At 42.5% G+C, this 18,884-nt stretch overlaps 1 protein-coding gene across 1 annotated transcript; it reads left to right on the top strand.

Annotated features, from left to right (window-relative positions):
* Window positions 1-13,639: 13,639 nt before the first annotated feature.
* On the top strand, window positions 13,640-18,084 carry ccn1l2 (cellular communication network factor 1, like 2). Its single transcript, XM_037776591.1, has 5 exons — window positions 13,640-13,971; window positions 14,171-14,384; window positions 15,407-15,769; window positions 16,614-16,816; window positions 17,124-18,084. Exons 1-5 carry the CDS (start codon window positions 13,903-13,905, stop codon window positions 17,424-17,426), a joined length of 1,152 nt encoding a protein of 383 aa, XP_037632519.1. The 5' UTR covers window positions 13,640-13,902; the 3' UTR covers window positions 17,427-18,084.
* The last annotated feature ends 800 nt before the right edge of the window (window positions 18,085-18,884 follow it).

An 18,884-nucleotide genomic window follows, 5' to 3' on the forward strand; every position in this document is an offset into this window, starting at 1 on the left:
TTGGAAAAAAATAAGTTTTGTGCTTGTGCGTAAAATTGTCGTTTGTCATATAAAATATGCAGTATATTTTTTCATGTTGGGGATGACAGAGACCAGCAAGGGGTGCTCGAGCATCCCGTGTGGTGTGGATTGCTGTATCCCCAGGGTTCAAACAGAATATATAGAGAAAAAAAATACAATTTTAAATATATTTTCTGTTGGAAAAAAAAGGTGATGTCATATACCTCTGCGCACCAGTCAGCATTTAGCAACATTTGAATCAGAATCTGATAACAGTTTTTGGATTGTTTGCCAAAATCTGATAAAACCACGCTCACACAGCCCTGATGAAGTTGGTTGTCTGTGTTTTTGAGTGTTTAACTTATATCATAATATCTGAAATATATATATTTTTTACTTTAAATTTGAGTGTTGTTTATTTAGTCATACAGAAATACTTCAGATTTGAAAATATAGGTTTTCAGGGGCTTTAACGGCTCTAGTGCTTTAAATTGTCTGAGGAACTCCATCAGTTCTTTTGCCATTTTATTTTAAAAGCTTTATTAGTTTGCAGTTTACTTGCAAGACAGATTCATGCCAAACAGTTAAATTTTGATATTTATGTCCACAGATCGTGCTAAATGCAGAAATATAGACCGTATAAATGGAATATGGCAGAGCTAATGTCAGTTCCCGGCATCAACATCCAATGATGGCCATCCTACGAATGATAACTTCAGGTTTTGGTTTTCAACCTGCTTTTGCCAAAACCCTGGGCAACATACACATGTCTATTCCCTTGTGCAAAACCATACATTATTATCAATATTTATAGTATATATGGCTGTTTTTGGTGTTGAGCTAGTGAGTCCTCCTGGCCCTCGTCAACAGAAGCAAACAGAAGTAACAGTTTCACGTGTTTCCCACGTGTTTAAATGTAGAAGCTAAAAGTGATATAGAGCTGCATGGTATAGGGACCATTCCTCCCCAGGCATCAAGTACTGTGACATTAACCAGGTCAATTGCAAATCTCCATCAACACAATCATGTCTTAAAATGTTTTTTTTTTCTAGGAGCCTATTTTCCCACTTAATTTAAAGCCTAAATGCAGGATTAGTAAATCACTCCAAAATGGAGTTTTGCTGTTGACATTCACAACTAATCTTTTTTTCTTTTAAAGTACTTCATGTTTTTTTCTGATTTATCTCTTTATTTGTAGAAACATCTGAGATGTTTGCTAGATGCAGAGCCTGAACGCCAGCAGTCAACTTCCAATCTACCCATTGTCACCTCTGATATTGGTGAAGAGGAGACGGTGAGCAGGTGCAGCATGCCTCATTCAATATTACAGTGATCATATGATGTCATGATATAATGTGTAATAGCTTTGAATGAGCAATACCTCATCAGCGAGGTATCAGGTATCAGCTTCCTGTTGTATAACAAGGTTGGTTTTTGCAGCAGTAGATGTCACCGTAGAGTCACTCATGTTGACTCGTGAACATAAATACTGGACCATGGTGTAAGAAAGACAACTTTCAGAATAAAATTGTTGACTGATTAAATTAGGGTGACATCTTTTTTTGCAACCGTGGCATCAGAATCAGAATCACCTTTATTTGCCAAATATGTGTTATGTACACAATTAGTGAAAAATAGGTATTTATATAAATGTACAGTATATAGAAAGCGCCAATGACCAACAATAAAATAAAAAATAAAACGTCAATATACAAGTCAATTGTTATATATATATAAACATTTAACGCTAACCATATCTTCAAAGTGGGGGCCCACCAGGGGGGCTTCAGCAGATTGAAGAGATGATTAGGGAAAATTACTTTTAAAAAGAAATCTTACTATTCTCTCAGTCATGTGACATCAAGATGTGAATGATGCACACAGGTTCAAATGGCTGCGACTTCCCACTAATCAGAAGAACTGATGAAGCCTGGTGGATGAAACACAGTCCAGTCACCTCTGATTCAGTGCTTTAAATATCCTTCAGTAATCTGCTTAATGTAGCCAGAGAGATTTTAGCTTCTCTTTCTTTAGAAATGCATTTCTTCAGGAACTTTATATGTGGTATTTAGATGCTGGAGAAGTCTAGATTTCAGCTTTGAAGCATATTGTCTGTCAATTCAAGACCCTCCAAGAGTTTCAAAGGGCCCTTTGAATAAGTGACCTCAATCCAGTTGAATATCAGCGCAAACACTCCCGCCTAATTTTAGTCTCCAATAACACAGAATATTTGTCATCGGGTATTAGTGCATGCTGCTCGCTGCTGAGCAAACAAATGATCTCGCCGGTTTGCTGAAGGAAGCGTATTTTGCAATGAGCTACATCAAGGTTGAGTGTAGCCAGGCCTGTTTCTTATACTCACACATACATACAATACCTTCTGTGCTGTCATTTCGTGATCAAACGTGACTTCATTTCCATTTACTGTATGTTGGTTTTCCAGCAGCCCTCGGACTCAGTGAGCTTTATGTGTTTGTGTCCCAGTTCCCGTAGTGGAGCCCTGGAACGGTTTCTGTTTACGGCTTTACTGTGATAACATTTTCCCCTCTGAATCACAGGCAGCGCTGTGTAGTGGTGCCACCTTTCCCCTGCCCACTAAACAGGACACTCTCTGTCAGCTGGCTACACCACCAGCTCCCACACTAAAGTCCCTTTGAAATACCAGTTTGTTTATTCTTGTGTACTAAATATGCAGTGTGCCGTTTAAGAAACCTCAGATTGACTGGAGGGAGAGGCAGCATCTGTGGCTCTGGCCTCTGTCATTTTTAGCTAATTCATGGTGTTTCTTCAATTGTATTAAGTGTGTTTTCCTGCAAACTTACTTTGTGTGTACTGTATCTCCTCATACTGTGTTTACTTCATTTTTAGTCTGGGATGTTATGGAGAATGCCTCCACCCATTGCCCACCTTTTTTATTTCTATTTCTATTACAGGATTCTGTAGAAACAAAGCCCAGGCTTGTCTTCTCTTCGGTTTGTGCATCCAATTTGAACAACAACTATCTAACATTTTGGCTACTAAGTGTTGTAAAAGCTGAGCTGTCGTTGGCGGACAGTAGAAGGCAGCTTTGTTTTGCCCTCCGGGGGGGCGTCGTTCCCATAGGGCCGTGACATCACGTGATAACTATGAATTGGGGTCTATGTAGTTCAGTGTATTTTTGGGCCTACTGGACCACACAGTCCTCAATTGACCCTTCGCTAAGTCCCGCCCTTCAAACGCAGACTGGCCAATCATAGCGTAGCATCACCCAGCTACGACCAGGGTCCGACAACTATACGACTGCTCCAAAGACTCATGCAATCGTTTTAGATTTTTTAATTTTCATAGCTTGTCATAGTTAAACTTTTTGGGAGTGAGAACGGGTTGGACTGTGTTTTAGCTGTGGTTGCTTTGGCATATGTTGATGTTCAAGATTGTTTTTCTAAAATCCGGATTTTCCATGCCATTGTAGCGTGTTTTTGGGCAATGTAGAGAGCATCAAGACAAGCCGACACACGGGAAGGCACGGTGGAGGGGGGTGAGAACGAGGGTGCTGTAATTTATCGATACAATGTTCACGTCCTGCAAAAATAGTAGGTCTGCATAATATTGCCGACGAGAGCGAATCATCTACAGAGCAAACAACAATCATCAAATCAAATCAGTAATGGACTTTCACTTGCGCTTGTATGACAAGAGATGACACTGCGTCTAGGATACGTTGTGAACGTCTCCACGCTGAACAGTCTGTTGTTCATCTCAGTAAATGGACCAGCGGTCGCCTCCTTCCCTGCCCGGAGATTTGCAGAGATGTGGGTGAACGAGGGGCGACACACTGCAGAAGACCCCTCCACAGGAAATCAGAAAAAGAAGACAGAAATCCGTCATCAAAGCAGACTGTTTTTTTTAGTTCTTGCATTTTGTGATTATTTTATATTAAATATTGAGGTTTATAAATAGGCTTACTGTTTTGGCACGCCTGGCCGAGTGGCGCTATCCATGGTACTGAAAGGGGGATTTAATTCTGGCATGTTAAATTAGCGTTTGACCGTTTGTTTTGTTATGTAGTCCCTCGGCAGGCCTATAGCAGCAAAACTAGGGGCTGGTCCAAGGCAGCCTGAGCCAGCCTTGGGCCAGCCCTAACTATAAGCGGTATCAAAGAGGAAAGTCTTAAGCCTACTCTTAAATGTGGAGAGGGTGTCTACCTCCCGCACTGAAACTGGGAGCTGGTTCCACAGAAGAGGAGCTTGATAGCTGAAGGCTCTGGCTCCCATTCTACTTCTGGAGACTCTAGGAACCTCAAGTAACCCTGCTGCATTCTGAGAGCGCAGCGTTCTAGTGGGGTAATAGGGTACTAGGAGCTCTTTAAGATATGATGGTGCCTGATGGATTTATGGCTTTGTAGATGAGGAGGATGATTATTTCTATTCTGGATTCTGGATTCTACAGGGAGCCAGTGCAGAGAAGCTGGTCCAGGAGACATATAATCTCTTTTAGTTATTGTCAGTACACGTGCTGCAGTATTCTGGATCAACTGGAGAGTCTTAAGAGACTTACTGGAGCAGCCTGATAAGAAGGAGCTGCAATAATCTAACAAATGGACTAATTTTTCTGCATCATTTTGAGACAGGATGTGATTTTTGCAATGTTAGTGAGCTGAGATGAACATCAGAGCTGTCACTAACAGGGACAACTTTCACAACATTTGATCCACTGTTAATATAAAAAGCATTCTATTTTGATTCTCTAATGCACCTTAAAATAAAGACAAATTTACTGACTTAAAAAAGCTTCTTGAGTATTGCACACAGAGAAGCTGCACCTTTAAGCACCTTTAAATCCACTTGTTGAATAGGCCTACCTCAACCTCTCTGTGGAAGGGATGTGTCCATCAGTACCTGTAGCACACCTGCTCATGCCAGACACACAATGGCCAGGTTATTGCTAGTATTGCTCTCACTGTGGCCAGTTATTGCTGCTCTGTGCTCCCTGCTGTCATCACTCCTATTAGATGCTGTAGAGGAATGTGCAGGCCACAGCTTCCCTCTGCCCCGCTGCTTGGGCAGCTGCCAGCTCAAATCATGACTCCCTTTTGTATGTGGCTGCAGGACAGCCACACCTGCAGCCCCCACGTGCAGGACTACCCCGCTTTTTCCTTCACTTTTATTCATCCCAAGAGTTTAGGAGTTTGTGGAACTACCTCATCCTGCTAATGAAAACCCATCCAAATAAAGCCTTGTTAAGGGAAGTGAGAATTTTGGAACTAAATCCTCCAAATGGGTGCTTTTTATACACAGTGCTTTGTAGTTTTTATATGAGCAAGTATCAGCAAGTAGTTGACTCCAGGGAAGTGAGGAAGAGTCTGGCTGTAAAGTGAACAGCAGTCAACGAGCTGCAGCCGCTGGGAGCGCAAGCTTGTTCGGAACTGGCCGATTGCTTGAGGGAAATGGTAAATGGACTTGCATTTATAAAGCGCTTTTATAGTCTTCTGATCACTCAAACGCTTTACACTACATGTCAGCATTCACCCATTCACACACACATTCATACACTGATAGCAGAGGCTGCCATGCAAGGTGCCAACCTGCCCACAAGGATCTAATCTAAATTCACACCCCGACGGCACAGCCTTCGGGAGCAATTTGGGGTTAAGTGTCTTGCTCAAGGACACTTCGAGCCGCAGCCGTCCCAAATCGCGGGACAGTGCCCTTTCGGAGCACAGAGCTGTGGTCTCTACGCTGTGGACGACATGCTTGTCTCAGTCTGCAGAGCCCTGAAGCCCCGCCCCCGCTGCAGCACAGAGCGCTGTGTGCTTCTTTATTCAAAGTTTCTTAATATTAAATGTGTCGTGTGTCCAAATTGCAACAAATACGACACTGCGTGTCCTTGGGTCCCCAGCAATACACCCGCCAAGTGTGAAGTCGATCGGATGAACGGTTCTCGAGATATGCAAATAACACACAGAAACACAGACAGAGATTCCTCGCTTTATTATAGTTACATTTTGGATGTGGAACATTTAATTCTTAAATCCAGCGAGGCAGAACATTATAAAGAATACATCGTTGGTACCAGGCTTCTTCGGGACATAATAGCGGTGTATCATCTGCATAGCAATGAAAAACAACGTTATGTCTATGCACAATTTGCCCTAGGGTTAGCATAGTAAATAAGATGGGACCCAGAATAGACTACCCCCTCCCCCTCTCCTCCAAAAAAAAAGAGAGAAGCACAAGAGGATCAGACAGCAGAAGTATAACAGAGAAGGACCTGTTGGTCAGACCAGTCCAGATCCACATTACTGATGCCAACATAGTTTTTCCAACACGTTCTCAACTCAACTCGTCACATACTGGCGCTTTGTCATGCCCCATGGTGTCACTTTAGGTTTAGGCGTCAAAACCACTTAGTTAGGTTAAGGAAAAAAACAACATGGTTGGGCTTAAAACTACAACGTTTGTAACGTGAAAATGAAACTGAATGTTGTGAACACGGGATGTGAACGAACAGCTGATTGTAATGTGAAAGTGAAACTTAACACACAGGACACAAACAGCGGTCTCCTGTCTCCTGTCCAGTCTCCTGGATGAAAGCCCTTTGTCGTTAGGTCCATCCACCTCCCCTTCTGCCCACCTTGCGTGTCTCTCTTTGCTCTTTAAACTACGTAACCACACTCCCGGTGCACATTCTCTGAGCGTTTACTGTTGCCATGGACGGGTTTACAATGTAATTAATGGAAAGCCCGGTGTGTCTCATACAGGTACTAAAGGGTACATTGTGCAGCAGTATCACACGCCGACAGCCGTGACAAAGCCTTGGTATTTGACGTCCTGGGAATGATAATTTTCAGACGGCTGATTAAGACATTGCTATCCGCTGAGGAGAGAGTTGGTGAATTTGTTGTTTAACTTTTAATACAAAGTGATGTAGAGCATTAATTTAGAATATGGAGTAAATCCATGTGCTTCACCTTCTCAGAAAGACCAATGAAAGAAATGCTAAATGAGCGATTGCATTGACTTACAGAAGCTAGTGGAACATTTTATTCTTACATTTAGTGTGAAACTGTGAAAAAAAGTAGGGAAAGGAATACCAGCGATGAACAACCAATATGAAGGAAAGCTTTATATGAAAGGGCTGATGTGCAGATGCCTGCTGCCAGTCATGGGCATCCAAATGCACCACTGCTCATGACATAATCTGCTCACACTCATCTATGAATTCTGATACTCAGCTGGTGATCACTGCGTACAGTATGGACGTATGTGTCTGGAGGGGAAAATGGAACCCATTCGGGATAAGTGGGATGAGTGATGACTGCAGTGTACCAGGAGCTTTTTAAGGACACTAGTATGAGGAATGTGGCGGAGACGTAACTTGTGGAGGTGGTGTCATGGGCTGGGGTGCAGCTTACACACACACACACACACACGCGCTTCACACAGCTGATTCTCCACTGAACATACATATACATTTACCTAATTGCATGTTTTTGACAACTATTGCGCAAAATGTGTTGAGGTGTGCTTAGTTCTTCTTGCATCTACTGTTTACAGACACAACCAGGCTGGAAAAGATAAAAAAAAGACTGTTATGGTATGATGTTAGAAATAAAAAGAGTAAAAGTCTAAAGCCTGTAGAGTCTGCAGTGTTCCTCACACCTGGCAATACAACAAGACAGACAACATACTGATCATTTTGTTATTCTTGTCAGAGACCAATTTGGTGTCCTAGGCAAGGTTTTAGCTGGTAACAGGATTGACATAGCCTCTTAACCTGCTGATCATATTGACCTTGATTGTGAGGCACCCATACTTTTTTGAATTTTGTTTTTGGTTTGAATCAAATCTTGTTTTTATAAAAAAATTCAATCTGACCAGACTGTACCAGTCACAATAACCCTGTTGGAAAAATGAAACAAGATAAGCTGATATATGTCTTTTAAATTAAACTGTCTTGTTTGAATAGTCCAAAAATTAAACTGCAGCCTTCTGGTAGGCCTATTTCTCACATAATTTAACCATCTTAATGTGAAACATAGAACCATTAAGGTTATATTATAATAAGGCTCTGCCTGTCTCAGTGATCACCATGATTTTAAAAATTGAATTATGCTCCTCCTCAGTTCTTGGTTTGCTCGGCCTACTTTTAAAAAATGATGGTGGATTATCTGACTGGTATTAACATTACTGTCTTTTGAATGCTGTTGTAGGTTTGATTTTTTTAAGACAGTGAACATACAGTGGTATCATATGAATGCCTTTACCACGAGGTCTGTGACACCTCAGTGACAAACGGCAGTGTTATGGCCAGGCTGTTTGCCCGGCGCACAGCGCGTGATGCACATGTGCCTTGCGGCAGCAGTGATTCTTAGCATCTCATCAGTGGTGTGGCTAGTTTGTCTACAGTACAGACGTGGACAAAATTGTTGGTACCCTTCCGTAAAAGAAAGAAAAACCCACAATGGTCACTGAAATAACTTGAAACTGACAAAAGTAATAATAAATAAAAATTTACTGAAAATGAACTAATGAAAATCAGACATTGTTTTTGAATTGTGGTTCAACAGAATCATTTTAAAAAACAAACTAATGAAACTGGCCTGGACAAAAATGATGGTACCCTTAACTTAATATTTGGTTGCACAACCTTTTGAGGCAATCACTGCAATCAAGCGATTTCTGTAACTCTCAATGAGACTTCTGCACCTGTCGACAGGTATTTTGGCCCACTCCTCGTGAGCAAACTGCTCCAGCTGTCTCAGGTTTGAAGGGTGCCTTCTCCAGACTGCATGTTTCAGCTCCTTCCACAGATGTTCAATAGGATTTAGATCAGGGCTCATAGAAGGCCACTTCAGAATAGTCCAATGTTTTGTTCTTAGCCATTCTTGGGTGTTTTTAGCTGTGTTTTGGGTCATTATCCTGTTTGAGGACCCATGACCTGCAACTGAGACCAAGCTTTCTGACACTGGGCAGCACATTTCGCTCCAGAATGCCTTGATAGTCTTGAGATTTCATTGTACCCTGCACAGATTCAAGACACCCTGTGCCAGATGCAGCAAAGCAGCCCCATAACATAACCGAGCCTCCTCCATGTTTCACATTAGGTACAGTGTTCTTTCTTTGTATGCTTAATTTTTGCGTCTGTGAACATAGAGCTGATGTGACTTGCCAAAAAGCTCCAGTTTTGTCTCATCTGTCCAAAAGACATTCTCCCAGAAGCTTTGTGGCTTGTCAATATGCATTTTGGAAAATTCCAGTCTCGTTTTTTTATGATTTGGTGTCCTCCTTGGTCGTCTTCCATTAAGTCCACTTTGGCTCAAACAGTGACGGATGGTGCGATCTGACACTGATGTACCTTGACCTTGGAGTTCACCTCTAATCTCTTTGGAAGTTGTTCTGGGCTCTTTGGTTACCATTCGTATTATCCGTCTCTTCAATTTGTCATCAATTTTCCTCTTGCGGCCACGTCCAGGGAGGTTGGCTACAGTCCCGTGGACCATAAACTTCTGAATAATATGTGCAGTTGTAGTCACAGGAACATCAGGCTGCTTGGAGATGGTCTTATAGCCTTTACCTTTAACATGAAGGTCTATAATGTTCTTTCTGATCTCCTGAGACAACTCTCTCCTTAGCTTTCTGTGGTCCATGTTCAGTGTGGTACACACCATGATACCAAACAGCACAGTGACTACTTTTCACCCTTTAAATAGGCAGACTGACTGATTACAAGTTTGAAGACACATGTGATGCTATTTACAGGACACACCTTAGTTTAATATGTCCCTATGGTCACATTATTTTACATCTTTTCTTGGGGTACCATCATTTTTGTCCAGGCCAGTTTCATTAGTTTGTTTTTTAAAATGATTCTGTTGAACCATAATTCAAAAACAATGTCTGATTTTCATTAATTAATTTTCAGTAAATTTTTATTTATTATTACTTTTGTCAGTTTCAAGTTATTTCAGTGACCATTGTGAGTTTTTCTTTCTTTAACGGAAGGGTACCAACAATTTTGTCCACGTGTGTATATGGTGCTGTAGGAACAAGAGGTTATGGTTCATCAGATCATGAATGAATGAATGAATTACTAAGCCTACTGCAAATTAGAATCAGAAGTGCATTTTGTTTTTCTCAAATTCTTAATTTTAGTGTCATATTTACTAAAACAGATGAGCCCAATCAATGTTTGCTGTAGTAGAATTAAAGGGGACGTATCATGCTCAGTTTCAGGTTCATACTTATGGTATTTTGGATTTCTACTATAGAACATGTTCACATGATTTAATGTAAGAAAAACTCCTGGCTGCTAACTCCTAACACCCTGGACTGGACCCGCTGTGAGCCTGTTATCTTTTAGCGTTACAGCACCTCTTCCTGCATGCTGCAAACACTTCTTGTTTACCCTTTGGATTGCTATAAAAGAGAGATTCTGAGTTATTTAGCAGGTTTTGCCATTTTCATTACTACCTCTTCAAGGAAACCTCACAGTTAAAGGAGTGTTGTCGCATCTATGGTTACAAAATGAGAGCAGATTGAAGAAACAACTGTTCTCGGTGAGACAAGTTACCTTGTTGTTTGTGAGAAAAATGTTAAAAACACTTTTTTATCGGACTGACTCTTCAGGCTGGTGGATGGTGTCAGATATCGAGCTGAGAAAACAAACGAGATGGGGGGGGGGGGCAACAGCGTGATGAATAACTCCTGACCTCCATGAGTTTTGGAAATGTTTGCCTGGCTAACAAACAATGGTTGGCACATGGCCAGGCAGGAGGCTGCCAAACTGGCAACCCCTCCACCCCTCCTCGACTCCCTCCTCCTCCATCAGTGTCTGACGCAGCGTGGCCAGTACACACATCCTGCCTTTGTGGGCCAGGAATTTTAAGAATCCAGACTGCTGCCCTCCTCCCCACTCCTGCCCAACAAGGTGCTCTCACCCCCAACCTCCCTCTCATCCCCCCATCTCACCCCGCTCCAGCGTCCCTGGTGGTTTTGCAGCCCAGCCGGCCGGGTGTCTGGGTGGCTGCGTGTGGTTTGATGTTGTGCTCTCTCTGCGCACAGTAACTTCACCGTTTCAGTCTGGAGGTACAACACCTGCTCTCAGGAAGTGAGCCGTGTGTAGTGGGACCAGCTTTCAACATAAAGGCCTCAGGTTTGGTCCCATCAACAAACTGAAGTTTGATGAGGTTTTCAGGGTGGGCTGCGGGGGGGCTGAGGTTAGTCCTTTTTCATCTTCAAATGGGACTTCTTTGATGCCAAAAAATGTGGAAATGCTTTTGAAATACCATGGCATTCAAATTCTTTATTGAAATATACAAAACTATTACTACCTGCAACACATTTTAATGGTAATAATAGTTCTCTCATTACTTCCACACTTTGTGGTTTGTGGCCCCTTAAAGCAGCAGTAGGTGAGATTGGGGCAAATATGACTAAGAAAAAGTTGTTTTTATAAAACAGTCAGCAACACACACAAATGCCAATATTCCATACACATAACGCAAATAGCAATGCTAGTGCGCTCCCATTGTCAACAATATTAAAGTGTGCAGGCAATTTCAGCTCCTCAAACAAAATAATACTATACACCACTTTCTCATGTGCGTCAAACACACACAAACACAAAACATGCGCAAGCATGTTTCATCTGCAACTTAAAGGTACTATATGTAGCTTTCAGAAGATCCTTGTTATTAATGACACCTGTGGCCGCTAAGTGAACTGCAGTCAGCATCCTGTTGCTCTTGCTCGTGCTCGTGTGCATGTCCGCGCACTGTAGGTACGAGCGAGCATCCTGGGCATTGGCCAAAACAGTGACGTGACCTTACATTACAATCATATATCTTAGAATAATGTTCTGTAATGTTCCTATATTTTATTTGGACCATTGGCTCCATGATACTAACTAGCTTGCAGTTTGCAAATTACTTTATCAACTAACTTTACAAAGCAACCAACGGCAGGTCAATATATCTTAACACCTTAAGATCTCAACTTGCTCCTTCAATAGTCTCTTTTTCCGTTCAGATAATTCAAATAATTTCGGTCATTTAGACATGCTTCAGTATTTCCTTATTCTCACATTGCATTTGTTTTGTTTTTTCTCAAAGACAATCAAACTTAGTGTAAGTAGGCCAGGCTATCACTGGCTCATGAGAACTGGAGGCAGGAGGCGTGATAGAGAGGCGGCTGCTGCAGGTGCGGCGTGATTGACATACACAACACATTTGATTATCACGCTACCTTGTGGCTACCTCAGAGTTGTTGTGGTCTTCCCCTCTTTTTTGGATTGTTTCATTTGATGGAAACTTTAGAGAGTATCCCGTATTTTACAAGGGAAAAGCAGTCACAAAAAATAATCATAATTTTGCGATTGAAAATTCATTCTTGACTTTTTTTTCACCACAAAGTCTCGGTTGGACCTTTTTATCTTATCACAAGGTTTTCCCCAATAGATAGAGTGGCCCAAGTGTCATGGTAATGTAGATTTTCAAATTTCCAAAGACTGAAGGACTTCTTGTCTTTCAGTCTCTAAAACAGCTACTGAGCCAACATGGACAAAAAGTCCTTAAAGTGGATAGAAAATTGGAAATTTGAGCATCTACAGTACATTCCCTTGACAACTGCATCAATTCCATCTGCTGAGGAAGATCATGTGATATGATCAAAAGCTCCAGAACAGCTGAGTGGACCTCATTTTTTGTTTTCTTTCTTCGTATGCCTTAATCATCTGGTGCCCTTTTTCAGGCTGGGAATCACTGCTATAGAACGTATTACTGTCCGTCCTGGTATAAGGTCCCACAGAAAGCAGTTCTGTATAATCACCGCATCATATCTCTTATGTAAGTTTCTCTCAGCAGATTGTAGACACCATGTTTTTCAGGGAGCAAGGGGAAGACCTTCGGCAGCCTTATCAAACGCGCCAAATTACATTTCCCATGTTTCATGACAGCGTAAGCCAACGCTTAATGTGAGGACCTTCCTGCTCTCCAACAAAACACTTTTTACGTGCCCCTGGGATGACAATGGGAATGCAGCGTTTTCCTACCAATCATGGGAACCTGAGGACAGGCCTGTATTTCCTGGAAAGCGGCCCATTCGGAAAGAGATGGAGGGAGCGCAGGATGTCCTGAGAACAGTGTCCCACAGCACACTAGCTGCAGCAGAGAGGACAGAGCCCGGCTGGTTGGCCAGAGCTGGTGGAAGTGTTGTTCACAGGGATTTTCTCCACATCACCACTTCCCCTGTTCAAGACTCTTACCATGATGGAGTGGGATTCCCCACTCAGGTTTTCCATTACACCTGTCCTACCATTGTTTTCTTTGTTCTTGCAGACATCTGTCAAATATCCCTGGGTGTGTGTGAGGCTTAGGGTTACCCTTAAAGCCTATGGCACAACATATTTGAATCATTATTTGGTTGCCTGGATAAACCAACTACTATTAATTATTAAAGTTTCTTGCATATATTTTGACTCCCTGAGGTCATATGTCCACAATAATACAGTGATTTGAACACATCTCTGTCAGTATCTCACACCAGCAAACCCGCCACCACCTCCGTCTGGACACTCTCCTGCTGTCTTGAGAGGAGAGTGGATGATATCACAGCGGGGGCGGGGGCATGTGCGTCTATAAGTACAGGCCCTACACAGGGAAACCTCTCTATGAAGTAGAGCTGACCTGTGCTAACAACAAGATAGTGTAGGAGGGAGAGCGAGAAAGAGCAGACGGGCGTACCTCTCGGTGCACAGACTCTTAACTGTGGATACATTTTTTATCCTGGAGCTGACGAATAAGACTTCTTTCCTCTTGGGACTTTTGGATAGTCGATCTAAACAACTTCTTACTTCTACAATTCTTTAATTCCTTTGGAAGGTTTTTTACCAGCTTTTTCTTTTTGGTCATTTGCTGTAATCAGGATGTTTAGCCCAGTTACTTTGCAGCAGATCATTTCCACCTTGTTTGTGCTTGGCAGCGCTGCAGGGATGGTGAGTTGCAGTGACTTGTGGCCACTTGCTTTTAAACCATCTCTGTTATTAATTTCTGTTTGTGAAATTTCACATTGTTCAGTCATTATATCTTGGATGAACTTATTCTTAACTCATTTTATTAGTTTGATTTAGATTTTTAAAATCACACCCACCTATTGTGACACATCCTGACCTGACCTTTGACTCCGTTCCTCAGGCAGACAGTGAGTGCCCGGCTGAGTGCTCGTGCACGCCCTTGCCCCAGCCGTGCCGGCCAGGCGTCAGCTGGGTGACTGACCACTGTGGCTGCTGTAAAGTTTGTGCTCGGCAGTTTAATGAGGACTGCAGCACCACCGAACCTTGCGATCACATCAAGGGGCTACGCTGCCATCTGGGGGCTGGAGGAGACCCTGAGAGAGGACTGTGTCGAGGTGAGTGAAGGCACATTGTTAAACTGAATTAAAAAATGTTATTGACATTTTGTCCAACATTTTGCCATAACATGAAGGTTACTAGACATTTCTTAGGACATTTTCATAATTATAAACACTCCCCCACCCACCCTTTATCTCCACAATAAAGATACTAAGCGGCAGCAGTACAGCACAAAGAGGGGGGTTCGTCAGGAAAAAACAAAGTCATTAAATTGAATTAAATTTAATATATAGAAAAGACAATGGGCTTTATCAGTTGACATTTGTATACTGTATTATCGCCTCAAATGTATTCAAAAACATCTTGTAGTGTACTGTTTAGCTGTAAAATGAGAAAGTTTGTGACCCGGCAGCCATGTTGAGATCTGCTGAGGAAATACCAAGCACCACCCACCAGCTGGAGCACAGCCAATAGGAACGCTCTCTCTCTGAAATGACCTATGATTGGCCAAAGTCTTCCGTCACGGGCTAGATTTTTTAAAGCCCGAAAACAGAGCCATGATGAGGTTCAGAAGTCTAGTTTTCTCTCAGAACACTTGAATTACAATATGATGAAAGGTTATTATGGAATTTTTGCCCAATGATGCCAAAAACATTGTGCCTACTGCAGCTTTAACCAGAGAATCTGTGTCATAAACTGGAGGTATATAAAATTCTAAAGATATAGGCGTTTTCCAGCCAGGGAGGGTCTACTAAAAGGTGCTATGAAGTTGCATCATGGGAAGTGTAGGATCCAGAGTTTTTTGAGATTGACTATAGGGACTGATAGAAAGGATATTTCTGCCTCTGTTGCACAAATTTTGACCATTCTTTTTTATTATTATAGAATTGCAGTACAAAATCATGAAATATTCCCTTTTACAAAATATATTTCTTTGTGCAATTTGATCCTACAGGCTATGATGTATTTGTGGTTGTGTTCGTGTAAACGCAGGTTTTCCGCTGTGTCCTTCTATGAAGTTCAAAGGTCTCTGTTCACAGCTGTGTTTCCTGTTTTGTGTGTGTGTGTGTGTTGACAGCTGAGGCCCAGGGTTTGCCGTGCGAGTTCGGCGGACGGGTGTACCAGCATGGCGAGGACTTCCAGCCCAGCTGCCAGCACCAGTGCATCTGTATGGACAGGGTGGTGGGCTGCATGCCCCTCTGTCCTCGCCAAGTGCCACTGCCCGACTTGCGCTGCTCGCGGCCCCGGCTGGCCAGGCCCGAGGGCGGCTGCTGCGAGGAATGGGTGTGTGACGACGACAACCACATCAGTGAGGAGCCAGACGAGCTGACACACACCTCCCTGCCAGACAGCCAGCCCCTTCCCAACCACATCAGTGCCCTGCTGCAGGTCCAGCCGCAGCCCCGGCACCCAGTTGCTACCGGAGGGGCCACGTTCAGAGGTGAACTTCTTCCTGATGCCCACCACCAACACTTAATGTGGTCTGAAGGAGATTTTCTATTTTGATGTGCAGGACATGGGCAAAACTCAGGGTCATTTTCCACAATATGATACATCTTGAACTGGTTTCAGAGATATTCTTTCTTAGTTTCTGACTTGCATTTGGGTGTAATTCTGTGATATACCAGGCCATTACACTAACATTTCATTAGAAATGTTTTGTATACATTTCAGATTCCAGTTCGGAGATTTTTACGCACATCATTTAAAAAAATATGAAAATGAAAGTTCTCCCCTTTGGAGCGTGAATGTAAAAATCTTTATTAAAAAAAATCATGGCAGTGTTTTTCTGCTAATTAGATGTATTTGTTATCTTGTGAGCAAAGCTGATATTTTATCCTGAGGGTGGCAACTACAAGAAAGCTCATAGTGAGTACAAAATGGAAAGGGTTTAACCTCAGGGGAGCATGAATGTGCTCAGTAAATATAATGGCAACCTTTACATTATAGACTTGGATATTTCTTCTGTAGAAGTGAAGATTTTGACCTGGCTTTAACACTATACAGTAAAGGTCATGGGGTGTGATTCGTCCTATGTGGACCATTAATGTCCACAGCTAATTTCATGAAAATGTGCTCAGGACCCAACAAAACAATCAACTGACTGACATCTCTAGCCTAAAGTTCTTCCATTACTGGGGCAAAAAAGAAAAAAAAACATCCCATTAGCATCATTTAATCCAAAGATTATGAATATATGGATAGATTATAGATGTCATAACGGCTGTTTGCTGGGATTTAATGTTTGATTGTAACTCATTGTTATTTTTTTTGGCATCCCACAGAAATGGTGTCGTTCCCCATGTCTGAGGTGTTACTCAAATCCAGCTGTTTCCCACAAACCACTGAGTGGACCGAGTGTTCCACCACGTGTGGGATGGGCATTTCAAGTCGAGTGACCAACGACAACCCAGACTGTCGGCTGCTCAGAGAAACCAGACTGTGCCAGATCCGGCAATGTGAGCTGCAGCTTCCTGTAGCTAGCAAAGTACGCTACAAAAACACATCTGTTAGGAAATGAAAGAATTGGAGATTAACATAAAATATTACATATTACATTACAACAATAACTCATCTCAATTTCTTTGAATAATACTGGTAGTGAGCTGACTTTGAGATGAGCCTATAGCCTACTAAAGCCTATTTGTCAGTTATAATCCTCTGAGTTAATGTGATTTTCACATTGTATGGGAAATGAATAATGAAATCCATAAATACTACATTGTTCCTTAATGAAAACTCAATAGGGGGTTTCGTGGTGTCATTTTAATGGTGGCTCTGTTTCTGTCATCCAGAAAGGGAAGAAGTGTCAGCGAACTGTCCGCCCCCAGGAACCGGTCACAATCACCTTTGCCGGGTGCTCGACGACACAGCTGTACCGTCCTCGCACCTGTGGGACTTGCACCGACGACCGTTGCTGCACGCCCTCCCTCTCCCGCACCGTGCGGCTCCATTTCCACTGCCCCGACGGAGAGGGCTTCTACAGAAACGTCATGTGGATCCAACGCTGCAGCTGTAACACCAGCTGTCGTATACACGGCGGGCCCTCCAGCCCTTCAGTCAGCCTCCACAACGACATCCACACCTTCAGGCACTGAGGCTGACTCTCCACGCCCAGCCTTGGCCTGGCACACTGGGCAAAGACTGCACCCCCCTCCTCCCCCTAAACCCACCACCTCCCTGTCTGTCAGCTGGGTGTGCTCCTGCCACCCAACTCCCCAGCTAGGCAATACACTCGCTTGCACTTTAAGCTTCCTGCCACAATGACATCAGTTTGTCCACACTAGAGGTGTGTTACTTCTCTTGTACCAGGGCAGCACTGAGGACTCTTCAGTATACTGTATGCTGCTGTGTTAGACTGTCGGCTGAGAGCTTTTTCTGAAATTTCTTTTATTTAATTGTAAATTTGTGTCCTCTCCACAGAGAGCAATGTGACAGTTTGTCATACAGAAAGAAGTTTTTTTTAGATCAGTAACAGAGAACCATCATGAGAAGTGATGGGAATTATGGACATGCATTTTGAATAATGAGGAAGAACTAGGTGACATATTCATTAGTGACTATAGAGGCTATGTGTTCTTTATTACGTGTCCTTCGTGATGTTTCCTACACATGTACTGATTGTGGCATTGATTATCTATGTGTGTGTCTGTGTGTGTGTGTGTGTTCTTGTACAACTATCATTTGAGGACCAATTTGAGTTTTAGACCTTCAGAGTGAGGACATTTTTTGGAAAGTGAGGACATTTTCCTTGCTTTGGGACGGACCTTCAAAGGCCTGTTTGAGGGTTCAAACTTAGTTTTAAGGTCCAGGTTAGAATTAGGTTTAGGTTAAGGTTAGGGTAAGGGGCTAGGGAATGCATTATGTCAACGAGTGTCCTCACAAAGATAGAAGTACACGGCTGTGTGTGTGTGCGCGCGCATGTGCGTGTGTAGGTGAAAGTGTATTGGTTTGTTTGAAGAATGAGAAACTTTCACAAGTGAGAGTATGCTATTACAGTATATCGATTAAAGCGTATAATGTATATGGACTTCACTCTTAGTTGTGGAGTGGTAAATTCTAGGATCACCTCATTTTTCGGGGTGTGATTTTATTTTTTATTTCTTGTTTGTGTCCTTCACAGTGTACATACAATGCTTTATTTTAAGGAATGAAATGATGCTATATATTTAAGACATGTTACACATGTTCATTGGATGTTTTTGTCTGCACATCAAATAAAAACTTATCAACCTGTAATTTGTCTTATTTTTTGGTTAATGTTTGAATTAAATGTATATCAAGAGGCGTCGCAGCTGTTGCACTATTATTATTATCTGTTTTAGTGTTGTAATAACTCATTGGATAGTCCAATTGGGTCGAGGTTAACTGAAACAACCCTAGACTATAAAATATGAGAGTTCTACTTGTTGTTTACGAACCAGTTTCTCTTACCAAAGGCTACTTGAACTAGAGACCATCTTGTGATGGGATCACCCCAACCGCGACGCCAAATCCAACCACGGGCATAAAGTGGGTTGGCCAACCCACTGGCCCCTTCCAAACTTCCTACCCCC

This window comes from Sebastes umbrosus, chromosome 8 (assembly GCF_015220745.1).
Source record: "Sebastes umbrosus isolate fSebUmb1 chromosome 8, fSebUmb1.pri, whole genome shotgun sequence".
Taxonomy (NCBI): domain Eukaryota; kingdom Metazoa; phylum Chordata; class Actinopteri; order Perciformes; family Sebastidae; genus Sebastes; species Sebastes umbrosus.

Coding starts and splice junctions, on each gene's coding strand:
- ccn1l2 (XM_037776591.1), top strand. CDS start 13,903: ATGTTTAGCCCAGTTACTTTGCAGCAGATCATTTCCACCTTGTTTGTG. Junction 14,385..15,406: donor TGAGAGAGGACTGTGTCGAG/GTGAGTGAAGGC, acceptor GTGTGTTGACAG/CTGAGGCCCAGGGTTTGCCG. Junction 15,770..16,613: donor CGGAGGGGCCACGTTCAGAG/GTGAACTTCTTC, acceptor GGCATCCCACAG/AAATGGTGTCGTTCCCCATG.